This window comes from Phocoena phocoena, chromosome 4 (assembly GCF_963924675.1).
Source record: "Phocoena phocoena chromosome 4, mPhoPho1.1, whole genome shotgun sequence".
NCBI lineage: Eukaryota > Metazoa > Chordata > Mammalia > Artiodactyla > Phocoenidae > Phocoena > Phocoena phocoena.
In genome coordinates, this window is record NC_089222.1 from 41670199 (window position 1) to 41694537 (window position 24339).

At 36.9% G+C, this 24339-nt stretch overlaps 1 protein-coding gene across 1 annotated transcript in view; it reads right to left on the bottom strand.

Annotated features, from left to right (window-relative positions):
* Positions 1-12073, bottom strand: part of IFT80 (intraflagellar transport 80) — a 95006-nt gene extending 82933 nt beyond the window's left edge. Inside the window, exons 1-2 of the mRNA XM_065876747.1 lie at positions 12037-12073; positions 8988-9209 (exon numbers count right to left, since the gene is read on the bottom strand). Of these exons, the coding sequence (XP_065732819.1) occupies positions 8988-9209; positions 12037-12073 (259 nt within the window). The remainder of the gene's footprint in view (positions 1-8987; positions 9210-12036) is intronic.
* Positions 12074-24339: the final 12266 nt, after the last annotated feature.

The window sequence follows — 24339 nt, forward strand, 5'->3', positions numbered from 1 at the left end:
GAGGAATGTCAAGAAAGCCTTCTATTTAAGCAGAACTTTGCAGTCTTGCTTTTTTTTCCTTAAAAACAGGCTATAGAAAAGTTAGGAAAGGTGTAGAGGAGAGGAACCAAGATAGTTAAATGGTGTTAAAAGATAAACTGAAGCATATTAAAAAATATTGAGTTTTGGGGAATTCCCTGGTGGTCCAATGGTTAGGGCTCCTCTCTTCCACTGCAGGGGGCCCAGGTTCGATCCCTGGTAGGGGAACTAAGATCCCAAAAGCCACGCTGGCAAAAAAACAAAACAAAAACAAAAACTGGACTTTGTGCAGAAATCAATTCCAATCCAGCAGTGCCAAACTTTAAGTGGTTAGGAACCTTCCACTGACAGGAGCTCAGGGAGAGACTTCTATAGAGAAAAGGCAGAAGTAAAGTAAGGATACTATTGATTGACTACAACTTAAAGCCTGGTTGGCTGTTTGTGATTGGTTGTCCTTAGGTTTCAATTTCATAATCTTGAAGCATTCATTTACAGGCTTAGATTTTGGTTTGCAGAGGTATACAGCATTAGAGTCACCTCAAGTCTAAAGGCCTCCTTGTTTAACTAATTTAATAACTGATAATCCCAAATTTTCAAATTCTTGCCTTATTTGATTTTACACTGTACCAGGCACCAGGTAGACAAAAAGAAGCAAGTTACTTAGTTGCTGTTCTCAAAAAGTTCACACATATATAGGCAAACAGCAAAAGGCTTACAACTTCAAAGGACCTAAGCAAACTATATAAGAGATGTCAAGGGAACAAATCAACTGTACAAAGAATAAGTGCTACAGGAAGCCAAAAAGATAATCAGTGTGGTTTTGAATGATCATGAAGTCTAATAATATATAGTTTGTAATAAAATAATTAAGTACAGTTGGTCCTCCACATCCAAGGGTTCTGCATTCTTGGACTCAACTAATTGATTTTAAAAATACATAAATAAATAAAAACAAAAAACCAGAAAGCTCCAAAAGCAGAACTTGAATTTACCCTGTACCAGCAACTATTTACATAGCATTTACATTGTATTTACAACTATTTACACAACATTTATACTGTATTAGGTATTATAAGTAGTCTAGAGATGATTTAAAATATGCGGGAGGATGTGTGTACGTTATGTGCAAATACTATGCCATTTTATATAAAGGACTTGAGCATCTGTGGATTTTAGTATCTACAGGGGTCCTGGAACCAAACCCCCTTGGATACAGAGGGACAACTGTACAGTAAAATTAGAAACTTTTCCCCAAATCAAAAAAAAGTATATATTTTTTGTAGCAAAAGAATAATGTGGCTTGCTTAATCAAATTTTGCCTCAGAGGATTTATTTTGTTTGAATTCATTTTTAACTTAAGGCTTTTCAAGATTCTGGACAAATATTAACAATCCATTAAAAATACATATGTAATAAGTCAGACGCTTTAGATGGCTTTAAAACATTTCTCTGGAGAGCTCTAATACAGATGGCTTTAAAATATTTTACACTTAGCACCCTGTGGTTATTTCACTGACCACCAACCTATTCCCATCAATAAAGTCATTCTCCCTTTTTACACACATTGCACAATATTTGTAGCTCTGTTGCAGCATTTTTTTATTGGACTGTGATTCTTTTCAGAAGGCCATGTCTTAGTCATATTTTTATTTGCAATAGTGCTTTACGTAAGCAGCATTTGTTAAATTTACCAACTCAGTAACCATACTTAGCAACTTAAAAAAAAAAAAGACTACTTTGACATTCTTTTCTTTCTCATTCAATCTGAGAGCTGTCTTTTCCCATCATTCATTTTCTAGGCCCTCATCAATAAATTGCCCCTTTCCTTCATCTAACCACCCACTAGCGCCATCTACTTTTCCTCATATCTTCCTTTTAATTTTATATTTACCTCTGGGTTATTTTTCAATGTAACAAGATTATTATTATTTTTTTTTTTTTTTTGCGGTACGTGGGCCTCTCACTGTTGTGGCCTCTCCTGTTGCGGAGCACAGGCTCCGGACGCGCAGGTCCAGCGGCCATGGCTCATGGGCCCAGCCGCTCCACGGCATGTGAGATCTTCCCAGACCGGGGCACGAACCCGTGTCTCCTGCATCGGCAGGCGGACTCTCAACCACTGCGCCACCAGGGAAGCCCTAACAAGATTACTTTGAATTCAACTGTGCTATTACACTCTTTATGATACTAACCTAAAATTAATTTGGATATACTTTTTTTAATGCATTGCTTTAGAAAGAAAATACAAGGGGAAAAAATCTCAAGAGGAAACTATAAAGATGACATATAGTGAGTGGCCATTATTTACTTTATCCAAACCTGTTTCACTAAATGTTAGCATATCGCCTAGCACAAAATATCCACATACTAAATTGTTGCATGTAACGAATGAATCTATCACCAAAGAGATTATTAACCAAGTAGCTCCTGAACCTGAAATGAAGGGTCCAAAAATTTTTCTTTTCTTTGTATTTTAGAAATTTTATGTATTTTTGATCACCGATATTTCTTATCCTAAAACATCGAATACTGAATTTCTGACAAGTGCTGAAATTATTCTTGCTTCCCATGACCTCACAGAAGACACATACTGGAACAACTAAGGCCAACTCTTTGCACAGATTTGACACTCAATAAATCTTTGGTCTTTGTAGTTTGATTGTTACAAATTGCTTGACTAGCACCCCCAGAGTAAAGCATAAATATAAAACTAAATATATCAAAAATTTTTAAAAAAACAGTTATCCTTTTAACTATTTTGGTTCTTCTCTCCAGCTTTTCTATAACCTTTTAAAAATGCTAGACCAGGGCTTCCCTGGTGGCGCAGTGGTTGAGAGTCCGCCTGCCGATGCAGGAGACGCGGGTTCGTGCCCTGGTCCGGGAAGATCCCACATGCTGTGGAGCGGCTGGGCCCGTGAGCCATGGCCGCTGAGCCTGCGCGTCCGGAGCCTGTGCTCCGCAACGGGAGAGGCCACAACAGTGAGAGGCCCGCGTACCGCAAAGTTATAAAAGGGAAAAAGAACAGAGTGAGTAGATTAAAATTACATGAAACACATTTCTTAAAGTTAGAAATGCCTTAAGAAATGTCTATGGAAACATGAGAAGGCTTGAAATAGGGTGCTAGGAAAAAGGTCACACGAGCACTTTTGCAGACTGCTTAATAGCAGAAAAGTTTTGGCAGATGGTTGCAAAAAGCCAGAGATCGGTAACCACTAACTTCTGACAGAAAGAAATGAACACATATATGCTTTTTAAAGTGGGATTTTAAATGTACATATTAACTAATAAGAGAATATGAGGATTACTTTAAGATACCTAATACAATGTATAAAAATATTCAACTTTCACTAAATATAACTTAAGGAGTATTTACTGGCTTTACAAAAGATTTTATACCAGAATTCCTTTACATAGCAGCTCCCCTAATGCATTTTAAATCATTCTTTTTTAAATGTAAATCTTGCAATACATTGTCAAAGAAAGAAATATCTCCTCTAAAAAGTAGGATACAGCTGCATGAAATATTCAAAAAGAAGTAATAATGTTGAAGAGAGAATTATTGGTGAGACAAAATACTTGGCAAAAGTTTGCTTTATGTATTTCAGGACCTGTGCCCAAATCCCATGGATCTTTTTTGAATGTTACCACTAACACAGAAGATGGAGTGGGTATGACAAAGGGAACACTGGAGGAGTGATGAACAAACTCAAAAGCCGTAACCATTTTTGCCAGCCTTGGGGGAGAAAAATCAAGAGAAGAGAGTTGGTGCCAACTAGAAGAGGGAACCTCTTAGACAAAGAACTAAATTTTGAAAAAGAATTTTTTAAGTACTGGGTTAACATCATACAAAATGAAAAAGTCCTAGTGATCTGTTATACAATATTGTGCTTATACAAAAATTATATTATTAAATATTGCACTGTACACTTAAAAATTTATTAAGAGGGTGGATCTCATATTATATATTTTTTAAGCCAAAATAATATTTTTATAGTATTTGATTAACAGAGAATACAGCATTGATACATAAAATGATCTCAGATGTTTATCTGGCAAGAAACACCTTGACCGACCACCTTTCAATAGCATCCACTTTCTTTTTTTTTTTGAACATTTCTTTTTCTGTTTTGTTGTTTGTTTGTTTGTTTTTGTTTGGTTTTTTTTTCCGTACGCGGGCCTCTCACTGCCGTGGCCTCTCCTGTTGCGGAGCACAGGCTCCGGACGCACAGGCTCAGTGGCCATGGCTCACGGGCCCAGCCGCTCCGCGGCACGTGGGATCCTCCCAGACAGGGCACGAACCCGTGTCCCCTGCATCGACAGGCGGACTCTCAACCACTGCGCCAACAGGGAAGCCCTCTTTTTCTGTTTTTTTGAACATTTCTGGATTCTGTTTCTTGTCTTACTCTTCTACTTCTTTTCTTTGAACTATCATCCTTTGCCTTCACTTTCACAAGATCCCAGATATTCCTCATCCCAGCCTAAGAGAAAATACTCAACTACCCTGCTTTGGTTCTCTCTTCTTCCTACATCTAGTTGTAGCATGTTATGTTACCTTATTTGTTTGTTTGTTTGTTTGTTTTTGTAGTAAACCTAAAGAAAGTAAACACTATAGTTTCTCAAGAGTCATAATATATTTTTCCACTTTTAATCTTGCAAATTTATCTTTAAATGATATCTGTCTTATTTTAGACTTTTTTCCCTATCAGAAAGTATTTTACCTAAAGCCAATGTGAAATAGAGACCCAAACAGCTATTCTTTAGTTAAGTGTACCTAAGTAGTCTTAATAAATCAGGGAAACACTCAGATAACAGAAATTATCAAGACTAACTATATTTACTGTCCATATTCATCAGATACAGGTCAATCTTCATACACTATTGACTTTAAAAAGGAAAATGAAAAGAAAATATATGGTAGACTTCCCTGGTGGCTCGGTGGTTAAGAATCCACCTGCCAGTGCAGGGGACACGGGTTCAATCCGTGGTCCAGGAAGATCCCACATGCCAGAGAGCAACTAAGCCCGTGCACCACAACTACTGAGCGCCACAGCTACTGAAGCCTGCGTGCCCTAGAGACCAAGCGCCACAACTACTGAACCCATGCCCTGCAACTACTGAAGCCCGCGTCCTCTAGGGCCTGCGTGCCACAACTGCTGAGCCCACATGCTGCAACTACTGAAGCCTGCGGGCCTAGAGCCCATGCTCTGCAACAAGAGAAGCCACCATGAGAAGCCCGTGGACCACAATGAAGAATAGTCCCCGCTCGCTGCAACTAGAGAAAGCCCGCGTGCAGCAACAAAGACCCAACGCAGCCAAAAATAAATAAAAAGTTAAAAAAAAAAAGAAAATATATGGTATGCCACCTTCTATGTAATAAAAAAAAGGTGAAATGAGAAAATATACATGTTTTTGTTTCTTTTTGCTAAAAGAAACAAGAAAGGATAAACCAGAACCAAAGGGATTGGTTACATACAGGGAATAAATAAAACTAGGGTGTATGGGATTGGGTGGGTAGGAGTAGTGACATTGCTGAGTATATTTTTTATATAGTTTTGACTTTGTGGAACCATCCATGTAATATTTTACATATTTAAAAAATAATCAAATCAACAAGGATGGGGAGATGAGACCTTAAATGGAAAACAAACAGAAATAAATACACTTAACTATATTTTAAATGAATAGCAACAACACTAGTAGGGGGGAAATGCCAAGTAACTTTGAACACAAGACTTTGACTCTATATCCTTGACCCTATATCCTCAGTGTAGAGATAAAAACAACAATAAAATATTAAACTCTATTTTTTTTTGCAATAGTATGGATTAGCAATTCTGAAACAACGTGCTGTGTATTGTAAAGTTAAACAAGTAAGTAAATATATTGAGAGTAATGGGAGCCAAGCTTCCTCACTGTTTCCAAGTATGGGGAAAAAAGACTAGAATTAACCCTGTGGTGCTTAATTAGAATTGGCGGTATCAGAATGAACTCATGATTTTTATCATGGAAAGGAAGGAAGGGAGAAAGGGGAAGGAAGCAAAGGAAGAGAGGGAGGGAGGGAGGAAGAAATTGCTGTAGATTTGTATATTTTAATACACATTTCTATTCGTATTTCTTAGCTCTGTCCTGTGAAAGGACCTTGAAGTAAACACATCCCATTGAAATGAGCATACCTGGCACACTCATCTTGGCTTTTAAATACCATTAAGCACCCAGAAAAGAAAAAGTCTCCTTGGAGAAACAGCTGATTTGGAAGCTGGGACTGGGAAAGCACAAAATGAGCCTGGAACATCTTGTGCCAGCAAAGAAGTGCTCAAAAGATGGTGGGGAAACATACCCCCCAGGTAAAAAGAAAATTCATTTGAGCTGGCTTCATGGAGCTCGCACTGGCCAAATCTGGGACAATTGTAACATCAAAAATTTTTAATGGTAGTAATAGGATGCTCAAGAAATAAAATAAGAATCTATGAGTCTAATCTAAGTAAACAAATAAATAAATGGGCAGGAGACAGAAGGCTCTTCCTTGCAGTAAAATACCAACAAATCAATATAAAAGAAATTATGGAGTTAAAAAAAATCACCATTTGGCAACAATCTTAGTAATAAATGATTCAGCCAAGAGACATCAATAGATGCCAAGACAGTGGGAGGAAATCTGAGGAGGAAGAGAATATTTTTATATAGTCTGAAAATATCCTTTCAGAAATTATTTATTAAAAGGGAAAAACATTAACTTTACACTAGATTAATTTAGTGAACACAACCTTTCAAAATAATCAAAGTTAAAGTCACCAATAATGGGTCAAATCAGCATCATGAATCTTCCAATCTGATGCCCTGAGTACTGCTGCTAAAAATGTGTAACTGGATTTAATCATGAAGAAACATCAGACAAACATGAATTGAAGGACATTCTGTAAAAATAACAGGCCTGTATTCTTCAAAACAGTGGAGATCATAAAAGAAAAATTGAGGGGTTGCTCCAGATTAAAGGAGGCTCGAGAGATATGACAAAACAATGTGTTATTCTGTACCAGAAAAAAACAAATTTCTATAAAAGATATCATTAGGACAACTGTTAAAATTTGAATATAAACTGTAGATTAGATAACAGTATTACATCAATGTTAAATTTCCTGATTTTGATCAATGTATTGTGGTTAAGTAACAGAAAATCCTTATTCTTAGGAAATGCATTGAAGTATTTACGGTTAAGATGGCATATCTATAAATTACTCTCAAATGTTTCAGAAAAAAGTATATGTGGGGGGTGGGGGGAGGCAGGGGGGAGAGAGAGAGAAAGAGAGAAAGAGAGAGAAAAGACCAGCAATGATAAAGTATATGGGACAAAATGTTAACAACTAGTGAATCTGGATAAAGGATATGCAGCAGTTATTTGTACAATTCTTGCAACCTTTCTATAAATGTGAAATTATAATAAAATTAAAAGCTTTTTTTAAAGTCAACCCTTCATTTTATCATAAGAGGTAAACTAAATTCTAGCTGTGCTCAGAGTCAATCTTGTAAGCGCTAGGCACGGTACCAAATACTTTCACACAATATCTCATTTAATCAATATTCAGAAAACTAAGTTTAAAAATTACATGTAAAAGAATTAGAATCTGATGTGATTGTTTGCCATAACATCCCTTTCCTATTCTGGCTACAAAAGCCCTCTTCTCTTTCCCTTTCCACGGTGGCCTAAGGCCTGCCATGCTCTGTCAATCAATGTCCCAGTCCCTTGACTAAAATGATTCACTCAGTGACGGGCACGTGACCCAAGCTTGTCCAGGACCTCTCTGCATGTTGACTGCAAGTGATATTGAGGAAGAAGCACTCTCTCTGCTGACTTTTCTTTTCCTGTAGGGTAAGCCTTGGGCTGCTGGCTGTCATCACGCTCCCCTTTTGGGGCCAGTCTATCCAAGAGATGGCAAGAATAGGGGCCTGGGGACTTCCCTGGTGGTCCAGTGGTTAAGAATCCACCTTCCAATGCAGGGGATGCGGGTTTGATCCCTGGTCGGGGAACAAAGTTCCCACATGCTGTGGGGCAACTAAGCCTGCGCGCTGTAGAGCCTGTGCGCCACAACTAGAGAGCCCACGTGCTGCAACTACTGAGCCTGCACACTCTGGAGCCTGCGCGCCACTACTAAAGAGCCTGCACACCACAACTAGAGAGAAGCCCACACACCGCAATGAAAGATCCCGCATGCCGCAAGATCCCGCGTGCCGCAACAATGATCCCACATGCCACAACTAAGACCTAATGCAGCAAAATAAATAAAAAAAAAATAAATAAATAAAATCTCAAGGGGTTGTATATGTGTTATTTAAAAAAAAAAAAGAATAGGGGTCTCATGCAGCTGTGCTTAAAGATCTACCTCTGGAGTTAGGTAAACCAGAAAACTCCATCTGTGAATAAGTTAGCCGAGTAAGTTTCTGTTACTTTTGATGAATGTACTCTTAACTGATATAGTAGGTAAAGTGTAATACAGATGAAAAACAGTTCAAGTTATTTCTAGGAAAATTAAAACATTTCCTTAAAAAATAGAATAATCATGCTTTTTACTCACCAATAATAAAACTATGGTCAAATTAATCTCCAGCTCTGTAAGTAGAAATTAACATGTACTAGAAAATAAAGACTATATTTGATAGCTTACTAAATGAGTGTGTGTTGTACCATCTATTTTTAGTGTGGTTATGTTATACAGTTAAATTTGACAAAATTAGAAACCAAAACTGATAAAAGCCTAACAATACCTGCGAGCACAGAAAATAGTAAAGCCAGAGGTTCAGATTCAATCCCAGTATATGCCAGTTTAATTCACCTTCTTCTATGACAACAGTTTTATAGCCTATACACAGACAAACTGACTACATAGGAAATGGATAAACAATTCAAAACATGTCATACTAAAATGTTATGTCTTTTAAGTATAAAGATTAGCATATAACATTTATTTAAAACTTACCATCAGAACTTGTGAGAACAAAGCTTTCTGCTTGAGTTTGTTTCTTTATGCCTAAACTTTTCGGAAACCAGTGAAGATCTATTGGGTAAATATCATCAGGCAGCTTTACTATTTGACTTGTTTCACTAGTTAACAAGTTCCACTTCACTATCTGGTGATCATCACTACATGAATACAGTTCTTCAGCAGTATTCCAGCCCACACAGCTTACTAATTCTTGATGTGTCACCATGTTAAGGAGATATAAAACACACACAAAAGTCTTCAGTCTTAATAAATACAATATTTTGCAGATGCAGATTATAAGAAGAGTATAAAATAGGGCCAAATGTTTCAAGCTTCTAAGCCTATTTTTCATTTTATGACTTTCATATTTTTTCCATATAAGGAAAGGAAAATAAGCATCTATCAAAACAGTTGTAAGAAGAATGGAAAGCAAGATAAACCCAGGTGCCAAAAGAGAAAAAAAGAAAGATTTGACTATATGAAAAATGTTAAATTGTGTTACAAAGTATTCCATAAATGAGGCAAAAGATACAAAAACATCTAACAGAACAAAAGGAATGAAAGGATCGACTCTAACCCATTGGGAAATAAGTGGGGAGAAAAGGGAACTATGCTTTTTTTATTTACATATATCTGTTTCATTTAAGCTATTAGAATAAGCATGTATTATTTTGATAAAAGTTTTCAAAAATCAAGTGTTAAAATAAGACTGACGGGACTTCCCTAGTGGCGCAGTGGTTGAGAATCTGCCTCCCAGTGCAGGGGACACGGGTTCGAGCCCTGGTCCGGGAAGATCCCACATGCTGCAGAGCAACTAAGCCCGTGTGCCACAACTTCTGAGCCTGTGCTCTAGAGCCCGCAAGCCACAACTACTGAAGCCTGCACGCCTAGAGCCTGTGCTCCTCAACGGGAGAAGCCACCACAATGAGAAGCCCGCACACTGCAATGAAGAGTAGCCCCCGCTCACCACAACTAGAGAAAGCCTGTGAGCAGCAATGAAGAGCCAACACAGCCAAAATTAAATAAGTAAATTTATAAAAAAAAAAGACAAAAGAAAAAAAGACTGAAATCTAACAGTAAAATACCTGCTTAAATGACACATTATAATAATTCACCTAGGAAAAAATGTACAGCTTAACAGCTGAAACTAAAATCCTACCAAATTTCCTGACATTAAATTCAGGAAGTAATTCAATTACAATTTACTGTACCTACAAGGTAATATGGATAAGATATGAACCCTAAAATTCTTACTTTAACCTGTTTTTTCAGTCTCTGATTTATCAAGTGGATTTCTATAAACTGAGGTGTTCAAGTAGCCCTCACTTCCACCATCAGAACAGATCGCTTACCCTAGCAGAGTTGTGTATCTAGAGAAGGCACTTCAGTTTGTCATTTTTGAGATGCTTTCTCCTGCTTATATGTGGATTTGTATATTACCACATTATCCTGGTTGGGTTGTTTGCTCTTTTGTTGTTATTGTATAATCATTTTACTGCCTTCTCTTCTCACCAATGCTTTCTACTGGCTCATCCAAGCAATCAGTAAACTCTAAGGAAAAAGAAAGAGACTATGTGCCAAATTATTCTGGGATGTTCTAAGATTTTTTTTAATACTTCAAAATATGATAGATTAAGCAAAATAACCAAAAAGGTAAAAAAGAAATTATGGAGAGTTCTTAAGAGACTGCACAAATAGGTAATAAAGTGGCATTGGAATACTCAGAATTCAAAGTAGAATCTAAACAAAAGGATCTGGATGTCCCATTAGACCATTACTGAAAAAAATTCTTCCAGTATAATTGCTATAGCTTAAACAATGTTAGGTAAAACCTTTAAAAAGGGAGAGTGTCAGGCATAATCTAGAAAGAAAGAAAACACACATACACACACGCCCCAAAACAAAAAATACTAAGCTTATCCTCATAAAAACTGATGTAAGTACACATCAGACATACGTGACATGTCTTCAAACTAATAAGTTAACTAAAATTACAGGAGAAATGAGAGGACTGTCAGAATAAGAAAGTCTAAAAAGACTGTTATTCTTCAGCTTGAACAGGTAAAAGCAGACAATAGACATAGTCAGAAATCTAAAAGATTGTAAGCAGCATGAACTCCTGGGGGCACACTTTTAAAAGAGAATAAAAATGATTTAAGGAGAAATAAAAGGAATTATATCTTCACTCAAACGGTAAAAGAAGCAGACAAGACAATATTAATTCAAAGCGTTTGATCAAATGTCTAAAACAGTGCTTCTCTATCTCTGAAGGATCCTATTTTTCTTTATTTCAAATCTGTTACAGATCAACATTTTCTAAGATAAAATAAAAATGAATTACTAGAAAAATGATCTTATATTTGGATGTTGTGACTATCAAATTGCTACAAAAATTTCTTCCTTCTTACCTTCAATTTCTTTACTTATCCCTTCACAGACCTGCCATAAAGTCCACAGATGATACTTTTAGAAGCACTGGTCTAAATAACTAAGAATGAAGGTAAAGGGGCCTATCATATATTCCTGACACATAACTGGGAGTTCTTGCTGACAAAATATAAGGTCATGCGTTTGAGAAATATTTATAATTGCCCCCTTCCCATGTGAAATAATAAAGGTCTAACTGCTCAGATTTCCCCAGCTTACCCTCCACTTTATTGTAAGAAGAAATAGAGCAGAACTCAATGAAAACATAATAGATCATACCAACAGATAAATTATTTGATTTTTAAAAAACTTCTCTTTAAGATTTTATTAGACTAAACAAAAACTGTTTTTTATGTACTTAAGTATAGTAGTAGTACTTAAGTAGCGTAAGAAAAATGTCAATAAAAATTTGAAAGTAAGATTTAGAGCAAATAGTTTGCATTGGAGAATTACCTGCAACACAAGACCTCAAATATTTCAGAAACAATTTAGCGAAACTACCAATAAAGGAATGAAAAAAATCCATTATCCAACTAGACTACAAAAATAGAAGAAAACTTTTAATAATACTATAGTAAGGTGATCACAATAAGGTTTATAAATATTAAAAGGATATGCTTTGGTTCTTTTAAAAGAGATATCTTCAGTCTCATGTCTCCACCTTCCAGCAAAATTTTAAAATGCCACTTGATTGTACTCACTGTAAAAATAAAAGGGGGAAAATATAGAATCTGCATTAAAAACAAACATATATACACAAAAAATTAAAAGTAAACAAAACATCTTAGCACCCCAAGGACACCAAAACACTTTCAATCCTGCTGGCAACAAATACATGGAAAGAGGAAGAAAACTAGTCAGTGTGCTAATTCTGGCAAGTGAGTGACTGGAGGCCTTGGGTTGGATGCCAGAAGTCCTCTACAACCTGCCTAAAACAGTCCTACAAGTACAGAACGCCACTAAATCTGGCCAGGTAAATAATTTCCAAGGGCTGTCCTGAGACCTAATCAAAAGATTTTTTAAACTGGGAACTGTTCAATGGCAGATCAATGTTGGTCCTGTTGAATGGATACACAATAAAATAAATTCCAAAGGTCTGATCGAGGGCTAAGATACATATTTTGAGCTTTAGTTATAGAACCCACATGGGAATACTATGACATCATCAACCTAGTGATTTACGTTCTGTTGGAGGTAGATACACTGCCCAACAGTTATGGTTGCCATGGTGGCAAAGTGAAAAATAAGCGAGTTATTTAAAAGAGAGGTAATAAATCTATTATAAAAGCTATATAAAAATCACAATGTAAATGGCAAACAAAAATTTAGAAAAACAAGAGTAACACTCTCTCAAATAATCATGCTATCAAAAGATACAAATCAAGAAAATGCTAAATTGTCTGAATCCAATTTATAGTTGTGGGATTCTTTCTGAGTAATATCACTAGCCTAGAGAAAAAAATAAATGAAAGTGTAATTAAAAGAAAAATATCCTCTTCACCAAGTAGAAAATTACTGCGAACTACATCAAAGAAGGTGTGAGTTATAGATAAGAATTCAGTGGGCCTACCTTAGATAATTTCTCATTCTCTCAAATCCAGAAGACTTTTAGATTGGCAAGGTGCTAAATACAGCTTTATCTCAAAGCACCTTTTTCACTTATTGTACTCATAAATTTTTGAGAATGGGGAGAAAATTGTTAAGACCACAGAAAAAAATCTGAAGTTTTCTATCCAGTCAATATGCAGCTAAGGTCAGAAACCTCTCTCCTCCAGTTCATTTAACAAGATTTATGTTCAACTTTAAAAGTATGAATCTGTGTATAGCGTCCAGAGCAAGAAAACAATTTCTCCTAGGCACACTTCTAAGGCTCACTTTTCGTCCTTAGGAGTTTTAGCACCTTTCTCAAAACTCCTTCCTTCTATCAGACCTCCTTCAATTAGAGGGGGGAAAAAGGTAAATACATGCTGCTTTTTCACAATAATTCAAATTCACCCAGCTTATAAGGATTTTAAAAGAATAAAGGCAGATAACTTGTTGATTCTGGAAATAAGAAACAACATAATAGACAAGAAAAAATATATATATATAGTCTGAATATACAACTACATTCAGAAACTTTAAAGGCATGATGTAGCCTATATCAAAATACCTCAAAGTGCTGAAATCCATAATAATTAGGAATCATTCCTCACCAAAAGAAATCATTATCCCATATAAGTAGTAAATGCAGTATGTTTTTCATGAGAAAGTAATCTGCAACTATTCAGAAACGTGGTACCAAGGAATCAGAGAAAGAGGAGGCTGGCATCCTAACATTGGGAAGATTCTCTTTTGCTCAGAAAGCTCTTCCCCATACATCCTATTTAGCTGAGATCATCTGCATGAAGGATATGGGCATTCTGATGTGAGACTGAATAGAGGAATAAAGGAGAAGTAGTATTAGAGCACAGCCAATTCAGGGAAGTGCAGAGCTGCCTGGGGATGCACTGAGGTGTTTTTTATCTGCCCAAAAGCCTTGGTCACCAAGGATCTGACTAGTCAGTGGTAGGTGGGGTGGGAGGGGGAATAAAAGAAAATTTCTAGAGTATTGAAAAATCTATTTTGCAAGTTTATATAGGGAGAAGACAGGAGCAACTATGCCTTTGCTACTAAAAATCATTTATAAGTTGTCTTTGGTCCAGCGTGGGTTAACATTCATGGCACTTAAGAGGAAAAAATATGCCCAGGAAATCCAATCACCAAACTACCAAAATATACTCCAAATCTGGTCACTTCTCAGTATCACCATCATAAGTCTAAAGCCACCATCATCCTCAATTATTTCAGTAGGTCCAGAACTGATCTTCCTGTTCCTACATTTACCCTTCAAACTCTTCTAAATACAGTAGCTAGTTATGCTTTTAAATCATTAATGCTAAGTCAGATCACGAAGGCCAGTATGGCCAATACAGAGTGAGTGAAGGGGATGGCAGGAAATTGGGGAAGAGGAGGGAGGGACACAGATCACATAGAGGTGGGAAAACCACAATAAAAGCTTCATTTTTTTTCTTCTAAATGAATGGAGAAGCCAGTAGAGTGATAATATCTGACTTACATTTTTTAAAGTGTCACTATGGATGACACTATGGATGGTATGACCAAAAAAAAGCAAACATGAGCAACACTGGAAGCAGGGAGGCCAGTTAGTATTTCAATGATCCAGAAGAGAAATGAAAGTGGATTGATGAGGAAGGCAGTAGTGGTGCAAATAATATGAAGCAGTCATATTCTGAATATATTTTGAAAGAAGATTCCACAGGATTTGTTGATGAATTCAGTTTAAGAGAAAGAGGAGTCAAAAATGACTCTAAAGTTTCAACAGGTACAAAAGAGTTGCCATTTACTGAAATGAAGAAAACTAAGGGAGGAACAGGTTGAAAGGGATGATATAAAAATTCTGTTTTGGGTATGCTAAGTTTAAGGTGCCTATTAGATATCCAAATGAAGAATTCAAGGAGAAATTGGATATACGAGTCTGGAGTCAAGCAAGAGGTCAGAGCTGGTGATATCATTGAGATGTCAGTTTGAGGGTTATCAGCACAAAGATCATGTTCAAAGCCATGGGATGAGACTACCCAGCAGAACTTGAAAAGGTAGTAGCTTCAATGGCCTAGAAGTCCTACTGAAGCCTGAAGAATTGTCAGCATTAAGCTTCTAGAGGAAGTAAACTAGAGAAAGACAAGTGGAGATATACAATGAGATGCTTAAAACAGATTTTGGGGGAGAGTATAGATATTGGTAAGGATGAAGTAGGTTAAGCCTGTCAAAGTGGGTGGCCAAGGTCAAGGTAACTGAGAGGCCAGGGGATAGAAGAATTGATTTCAGGATGTTAAATCACTGAGAATAATGACAAGAATAGTGGTGGAGACAGACACAGTTACCCAGGTGCTAAAATACCATTCATTGAACGGGGAAAAAAGAAGAGATCTGTCTATGACTACAAAAAGGCAGAGTAGATAACAGTTTGATCTCACAAGACGTATCTCAAAGGGACTAAGGGATTGTAGAGAGGAAAGGGGAAGACAGTCAGTTGTGCAGAAACACTAATGAGAAACAAGGCCTTCTGACACATGGGAGTCTGGAAGGCAAAAGAGCCTCCATTTGAAACAGCCAAGAGGAAAGCAGTTTCCTTAGGAAACAACCAGATTTAAGTTAGACTGTGAAGTTAAAGGGTAAAACTACGAAGTTTTAGAGTAAAGGTTGAGAACACAGATTTGGCCAATGATATACTGTGAGTTCCAAAAGGTAGAGTAGTAGGATTTAAATGGTGAAGAGCTAAGAGTTTGGGACAGATGGTGGGAGATGGTAAAAACAGCCAGCTGTTCTCTTTCATTCATCTCTATTTCTGTGGTAGAAGAATCTGAATTTTTGCTGCATACCTGGCCATCCAGAATAAAGATTACATTTCTCAACTGCCCTTGAAACTGGGTGTAGCCACATAGGACATTAACAATTCTTAAACCCAATGGGGATATTACAGCACCATCAACCTCGTGGCCCAATCTGGTACTTAAATCTTGAGGGGAGTAGATAACTCTACCCAACAGTATTGGTTACCCACAGTGGTAATATGAAAAGTAAATGAGTTACCTCTTATAAAATCCACACTACTACCTCTTATAAAAGTTATATAAATCAGCATTATTGGCAAATAAAAACTTGGAATTTAAGAGTAACCCTCTCCCTGCCATGCCATCAAGACCATATATATAGCAGCAACAAGATAGAAGGAACCAAGATTCTTGACCTTGTAGAGAGTCCTATCAGTCCTATTTAGCCTTTTAAGTGATAGAAAATAAAGTTTTATCATGTTTAAGTTACTGTCATCAACAGCTAAATCTAATAATGAACTAATGCAGGGAATTAAGAGCCTTGAATGTAGAGACGGAGGGAAACAGGGTTGTAAGGTATGATGGAATAGTCCCAATCGTCGAATAAAGGAAGGTGTATAATCAATTTAAGTTGTAGCCTTCTTCCTGAACTGTTCTCTTAGGTGGTTTGTAGTGTTGATGAAGAGTTTTATAAGACAGGAAAGGGCAGTCTTGCTAGGACCACATGTAACTCTGTGGGAATTCCTTTTCAATCCTGCTAATAAGGTTGTTAGGATTTACTTTAATAGGCAGTTTAGGGAGGGAAAGGAATTGCAGAGTTATAGAGGGAATAAATATCCCCAACCTTTTCTCCTAATTTCCCTAACCTTAAACTGTGCACTCATCCTTGTACCTCTGCTGTATCTATACTCACTGCCATGGTGATCTCACCCAGTTTCATGGCTTAATATAAGATTAAATTTATTGACTACCTAGTGACAACTCCCAATTTCATATCTCCAGTTCAGACCTCTGCACTGAATCCCAGATTTTTTAGCTAACTGATTATTTGACAACTCTATTTGAATGTGTGACACCTAAAAACTTAAGATGCAAATCAAACCCCTGATCTTTCCTCCAACTTTGCTCCTCCCCCAGCCTTACCCATCTCAGTAAATGGCAATTCCATCCTTCCAGTTGCACAGGCCAAAAACCTTGGAATCATCACTGACTCTTCTCTCACATTCCAAATCCAATTTGTAAAAAACAAAACCTGTATGATCTATCTTCAAAATACCTGACTTTCATGATCCCCACTACTATGGCTCCAGTCCAAGGTGCCATCACCTGTTAACCTGAACTATAATAGCCTCCTAGTTGACCTCCTAACCCCTCACAATCTATGCTCACCATAGCAGCCAAAGTGAATTTTAAAATAGGTCATGGTGCTTCTCCACTCAAAACTCTCCAATGGCTTCGTGTCTCACTCAGAGTTAAAACAAAGGTGTTTTTTTGTTTTGTTTTGTTTTGGCTGCATTGGGTCTTCGTTGCTGTGCACAGGTTTTCTCTAATTGCAGCGAGCAGGGGATACTCTTCACTGCGGTTTCCAGGCTTCTCATTGCAGTGGCTTCTCTTGTTGCAGAGCACGGGCTCTAGGCACGTAGGCTTCAGTAGTTGTGGCACACGGGCGCAATTGTTGTGGCTGGCAGGCTCTAGAGTGCAGGCTCAGTAGTTGTGGTGCATGGGCTTAGTTGCTCCACGGCATGTGGGATCTTCCCAGACCAGGGCTCGAACCCATGTCCCCTGCATTGGCAGGCGGATTCTTAACCACTGCACCACCAGGGAAGCCCCTGAAACAAAGGTCTTACAATGGTGTTCAAAGCCTTTATTGATCTGGACTTGTATCGTGATGGTTAATCTTATGTGTCAGCTTGGCTGCAAGATGGTGCCGTTATTTGGGCAAACACAAGACTAAACGTTACTATAAAACTATTTTTTAGGGTTTCCCTGGTGGCGCAGTGGTTGAGAGTCCGCCTGCCGATGCAGGGGACATGGGGTCGTGCCCCGGTCCAGGAAGATCCCACATGCCACGGAGCGGCTGGGCCCGTGAGCCATGGCCGCTGAGCCTGCGCGTCCGGAGCCTGTGCTCCGCAAAGGGAGAGGCCACAACAGTGAGAGGCCTGTGTACCGCAAAAAAGATAAACAAACAAAAACCACTATTTTTTAGATTTGATTAAAACTGACAATCAGTTGAAGTAAGTAAAGCACATCATCCTGCATAATTTGGGTGGGCCTCATCCAATTAGTTGAAGGCCTTAAGAGCAAAAACCAAGATTTCCCAAAGAAGAAGGAATTCTGCTGCCAGACTACAACACAGAAATTTTGCCCGAGTTTCCAGCCCTAAGACTAATGACTTCGACATTAACTCTTCTTTCTCTGGAGAGCCCTAATAGACAACATCATTTCTCTGACCTCATCTCCTGTTTCCTCTCTCTTTTCACTCAAACTGCTCCAGGCACACTAGGCTCTGCGTTTTTCTTCTCACATACTATGTAAGAAGTATGTTTGGGGGCAAAGGAGAAGGAACCAGTGGACAGGGATTGATTGGCAGTACTATAGAAACAGAAGATAACTAAGACAGCATGGTCCCCTATGAAGTCATTTGATCAAGGACACTGATAATGGGGTACTTCTTTTTGTAAACACATATAAATTGACAGTTCACAGAAACATAAATACAGATGGTCAGCAGGCAATCAAAAACATGAAATAAGTCACAGCCTCAATTTTAATTAAAGAAATGCAAATGAAAACAACTAGATACCATTTTTCTGTTGTCAAAGTGGCCAAATGCAAAAACCCAGCCAGAACCCAGCCCTGGCATACAGAGAAAGAGTTAGTCACATACATTATTGAAGAGCAGGAAAACTGGTGCTAACGGTCATTGATTCTTTTGTTCTGCCCCCCACCAACACTTTTGACTACATTTTCTACCTTTGGGGAATTTCCTACCTTATAAATAAAAAACAAATTATTTCCTCTCTAGACCTCCTTACAGCTAGGACATAGGCAAATTACCTAGGCTTTGCCAATCTGACACATCTGTCATATTTTGAGTTAGAAGCTACTGATTCAAAAGAAGTATATATAAGGAATCTACCCTGGGAGGAATTCCTAGTCATAGGAATTTGTCATATACATATAAATGTACACCAAGATACATATACAAACTATACAAGCCTATTTATTACAGAACTCTATACAGTACTATCAAAAACTAGAAATTTAAATATTCATCATAGATTACACACGCAAGTTCCAGATCTAAGTATTTACAACATGGAACAGAATTAGAACCAAGAAAATAGAATTAAGAATTAATGTTAAGGATTAGACTTAACATTATGCTAAATGAAAGAAGTCAGTCACAAAAGGGCAGATACTATATAATTTCCCTTATATGAAGTACATAAAGTAGTCAAATTCATAGATACAAAAAGTAGAATGGTGGTTGCCTGGATGGAAGGAGGAACAGGGAGTTTCTATCTAATGGGTACAGAGATTCAGTTCTGCAAGATGAAAAGAGTTCTGCAGATGGATGGAGGTGACAGTAGCACAACAGTATGAATGTACTTAATGCCACTGAACTGTACACTTAAAAGTGGTTAAGATGGTTTACAAAAAAGAAAAAAGAAATGAATTAGATTTAAGAAATAAAACTAAAACGTAAAAGCACTAACAAAATGAGAAAAATTTTAGGCAGGAAAGAGGGAAGGTATGACTTGTCAACAAGAATGTACTTATAGATAAGAGGTAGCAGAAAGCCTACGAAGTAAACAAGAATGTGAAGGAGAGATAAGAAATCCAAGAGCTAGATCACAAGTGCATTTATACCAAGTTCTGTTTGGGTCATTTGCATATTGTCTAACCCTTGGGTGTTGATATTAACAGTTGAAATTAATGGTTTGCTGATGACTACCCAAGGCCCTATTTTTAGAAGTACAATTTTTATCAACAATTCTCCAAATTGATAGCTCTGATTAGACTCCTGTGTCTCTTTTCCAGTAAAGAGAGGAGGGAGAGAGAAGCAGATCTTTTATGCAGATTGGTCCCATCATAAAACCACTTGAAGACTAGAGCTGAGATCTCTTATATGGCAGGGAAGGCAGCAGCAGGTTCACCATTTCCAGGGACAGGTTATTCAAACACCTAACAAGCAATGGAACAGGCTTACGAATGGCAGTATAGTTCACTTACTAAAGACCTCCAACCTCCATGCCACTCCACTTCCTGTAGGTATCTGAAGTGTATGTATTGATATATGCAGTGGTATTTACATTTCCTTGCAATTTTAGCTAAATTAGAGCTAGCTCTTGCCAACCATACTTTAATATTATTCACATTGGTTATATTTATAATCCTTTTGCAGGACAGCCTAATAAATTCTAGCCAATAAACCATGTTATTCACAAATTTAAAAATAAGTAGTCGTCTTTAATTCATCCTTTTAATTCATCAACTAGCATAGAAAAAAATTACACTCAACTGATAAACTAGAGTGCTGTACAACTATTTAAAAAATGAGATGAATCTATATGTATTGATACAGAAAGATGTCTATAATATGTTAAATGACAAAAACAAAGTATACAGCAGTATTATATAACTCAATCCCTTTTGTGTTAAAAAAAAAGGGAGGAATATATATTCAAGTTATTGGATATTAAAACATTCTTCTCGGAAGATATGCAAGACAACGGAGACCTTCATGAGGTTAGGGACACTGGGGTGAGAAGGGACTCTTAATTTTCATTTTATATGTTTTTATACTGTTTGATGTTTTTATCGTGTTCATAATATTTTATCTATACATTTATATTTTTAATATAGAATTATCTGAGTGATAGGATTATGGCCCAATTTTGCTTTCTTCTTTATGCATTTCTGCATTAAAAAAAACGTAATAAATGTTATTTTTCGTAAGATCACCATTCTCATTCTCTTTGCAGTTTCTACTGCATTTGACCCACTTCTTACTGAAACTCTCAGCTAGAGATCTTCCAAATACTGCACTTTGTTTTCTTCTGTATACAAAATGGGGTTAATAATGCCTACCTCACAGGTTGGTTATGATGATTAAATGAGATAAAGTAGACATGAGGTTAAAAAAAAAAAGGCATCTTACAAATGTCCGGTAGAGTGCCTGAAACATAGTAAGAACTTAATAATTGTTAGCTATTTATAGTGAAAATTGGTGTTTTTGTCACCCTGCATATATTCACTCTTTTCCTAGCTACAAAGAATTTCTTCTTGGAGCACCACTTCCTCACTCTTAGCCATATGGCTTCAATGGAGCTAGCATGAGACCTAGGCTTAAGTCAATTAGAGATCTCCAATAGAAACTTTTATTTAACTAAAAGATGGGGAAGAAAGACACTTCTTAACCCCCAGGTCTTTAAGTTTAGGAAATTTGAGGCTAGAGTTACTGTAACACCTTACCATGGCAAGGGGAGAGCCTGGAGGTGTCAGAGACCACTACGTGAAGCCTGAGAATAATGCCAAGACAAGGAAATGCAAAGCAGAACAAAGAAAGAAACACAATCCTAGTGTCTTTGTTTGAACACTGAATCCAGTTATACTCACCTAACTTTTTGGTTATGGAAATTAATTTGTTTTCTCAAGACAATTTGGATTGGATTTTCTGTCACTTGTAATCTACAAAGTCCTCTCTGAGACATTACTATAATTATTTCTTCTTCCTATATTCTAAGAATGTACATTCTCTAGTGCTATCCTCTCTCTACTCACAACCTTAAAAATCCAATCTATTTTTAGTGTCCCAACTATTCTTGTAACTCTATCTCACCCTATTTTCTCTCCTGAACTATATTCTCCACCTCTGATGCCCACTGTATACCTTTCCTAATCTCAACCTATATGAATAAAAACAAACTCATTTTTCAAAACAGTCCATCCCCCAAAACTGCCCCATTTCCTCACTTCCCATTTTTTTCTATGTTAAGATAGGTGAGAGTTTCAACAAGACTAGTGTTCTAGGGGGCTTATATTATCAAGAGGAATATTCATTACTATCTCTCCTGTCTCTATATCCAATTTATTCATCTTGAACAATATTCTCTAAGTATTTATACATTACTTACATAAATTCATGTTTATTCATTTTGATCTATTATTTAATGTCTAATTAATCCAAATATTCACAATTAATTACAAACTTTGTTAATATTTTAAACATTTACCCACAAATCTAATTTCAGACTTTATGAAATGCTGTAACTACATTAGAAATGCTGTAACCACATTAGAAGGTAGACAAAACACATATTATTATAATGATGACAAAATCTAACTATGCACTTAAAGAATTGCAAATGTTAATTTTAATTCGATTCCAATTTTTCCCCTTGAACTTATTCTTATTTCTCCCTGTGGGGTACAACTTTTTGAAATATAAAAAGTTAAGTGTTCTCTTCTCAGACTGCCTGAAATTATAGATAATGGTTGTTAGTAGATGATTTTGGACCAGAAAGATGAGACTTGGTTATACTTTCCAAGATCATTGTAACCTAGTCCATCCCAATTGGACCAGCTTCTTTTTATCCAAAGTACTGGCAGGGATCAATCAAGTCTTTATTTCTTGTGATCCTAATCTCTTCTCAAATCACTTCTTCACTTTTTCTGAGTGCTCTACTTTCACTCTAGATTTGTGTCCACTGTAGCTGTTTGTTATGAATTTCTTTCCTATGTTATACAACCTGGTTTAAGTCTGCTTAAAAAATATTTATTCTGAGTGGAGCATGGTTAGGTTCAACTAAATCTAAAGCTATTGGTCACTTTATTGATTTACTGAAATTACATTTCTTATCAGTCACTAAGACCAATCATTATTTAAAGCAACCATCAAAGGCAGTAAAAGTAGGATTTATTTGTGACTTATCTTTATCCCCTCATCACCAATCCAGCGATTCATAAAAAATAGAATCTGACTAACTTTAAGGGTTCAGACTCTTACCATTAAAATCTACAAAAGCTATAGATTTTCCCCCAAAATGTGTCCAGATTTTTACCTTTCTACTGTGTAGGCACCTCCTATATGGAGGACTGGACAGTAATAATCCAACTAAGCCATGCCTGATCTCAGTCTCTTTCCCTTTTTACACATCCCACATAACTACTGTTAATTTTTTTTTTTTACCAAGTCATTCCTTAGCTCAAAATTTTTCTAATATTTTGAAAACATCCTTGACCTGGCTTTCAAAACCCTTCATAAACTAATCTTCTAACTTGACATCCCATTATTCATCCTTAGCACATACCCTAATAAGGTCAATGTCATAAACACAGCAGTACCAAATGCATATAGTGTGTGTGCTAGACAATCATAAACAATCCTATGAGGTAGGTATTATATGCTGGTTTTATAATAAAAAATCTCAGAGATTGATAAATTGACTGTCTAAGCATGTAGCTAAAAAAATGATGAGATTTGGGACTCTTGTTATCTGTTACATCTTTCTACTACATCATGCTGTCTCCCATATACATAACTCAATTTGGTCTAGTCTTTGCTTTTTTCATGGTTAATATCTCTCCAACTCAGTTGTAATAGTGTTTTACAGACTGCAAAATTCCAAAAGATTCCAGATGTTTTCAAAGAGAACTGATTGCTACATTTTCTTGTACACCTACCAGCCAAATTTTTTTTGCACTAAGCTTTATTGTCTGTAGTTTGTCTTATGAAAACAATAATTTTTTTCAACTTATATTATCTCAAATATAAAGGTATATTACAATATCAAGTCAATGTTTATTCAAATCACACCAGTCTCCCAACCTCACCAAATTCTTACACTTGAGGGGAGTGTCCTCCACACTTCCTCTTGAGAAACACTGAACCTGAATATGCTCCTCAGGGCAAGAGTCATACTTACTTACTTAGAATGACAATGTAAATTCATTCATAAAGCAGATATACTGGGGCTTGAGTATGCCAAGTCCTAAGTCTACAAAAGTTAAAAGGGGGAATAAAAGAGGCTCCCAGTTCTCAATGTCAAGTACTTAAGAGTCGCTGAATAAATGCTTGTTGGACATAGTCAAATCAATTAATGGTTAACATTTTGAGGGATTAGGATCACGTTTGAGAATCTGATCAAAGTTCTGGGAACACTAACTCCCCAGAAAAATTCACAAGCACCCAGAATTTTGTATACGATTTCGGGGGCGGGGGGCGGGGGGGGGGGCAAGTGGAGAAGAGGTGGTATGAACTCCTCTGAATTCCAATCACCTACCACCAGATCCACAAACTCCTGGTTAAAAACCTACTAGCAAAACTAAAAACCTACTAGCAAAACTAGATTCTCTGGGAACAGGTATACTTGCTTAATAATCCTGATTATGCCTGACAGTGCAATGTATACAAAAGCTACTTAAGAAATATTTGCTGATCAAAAATTTTCTCATACCCAGACACCAGCAAATCGTTTCTTCCATTACAGAGTCTTTCAGACAAATGATTTTAAAAACGCGAAACCCCCTTTCACTAGTGA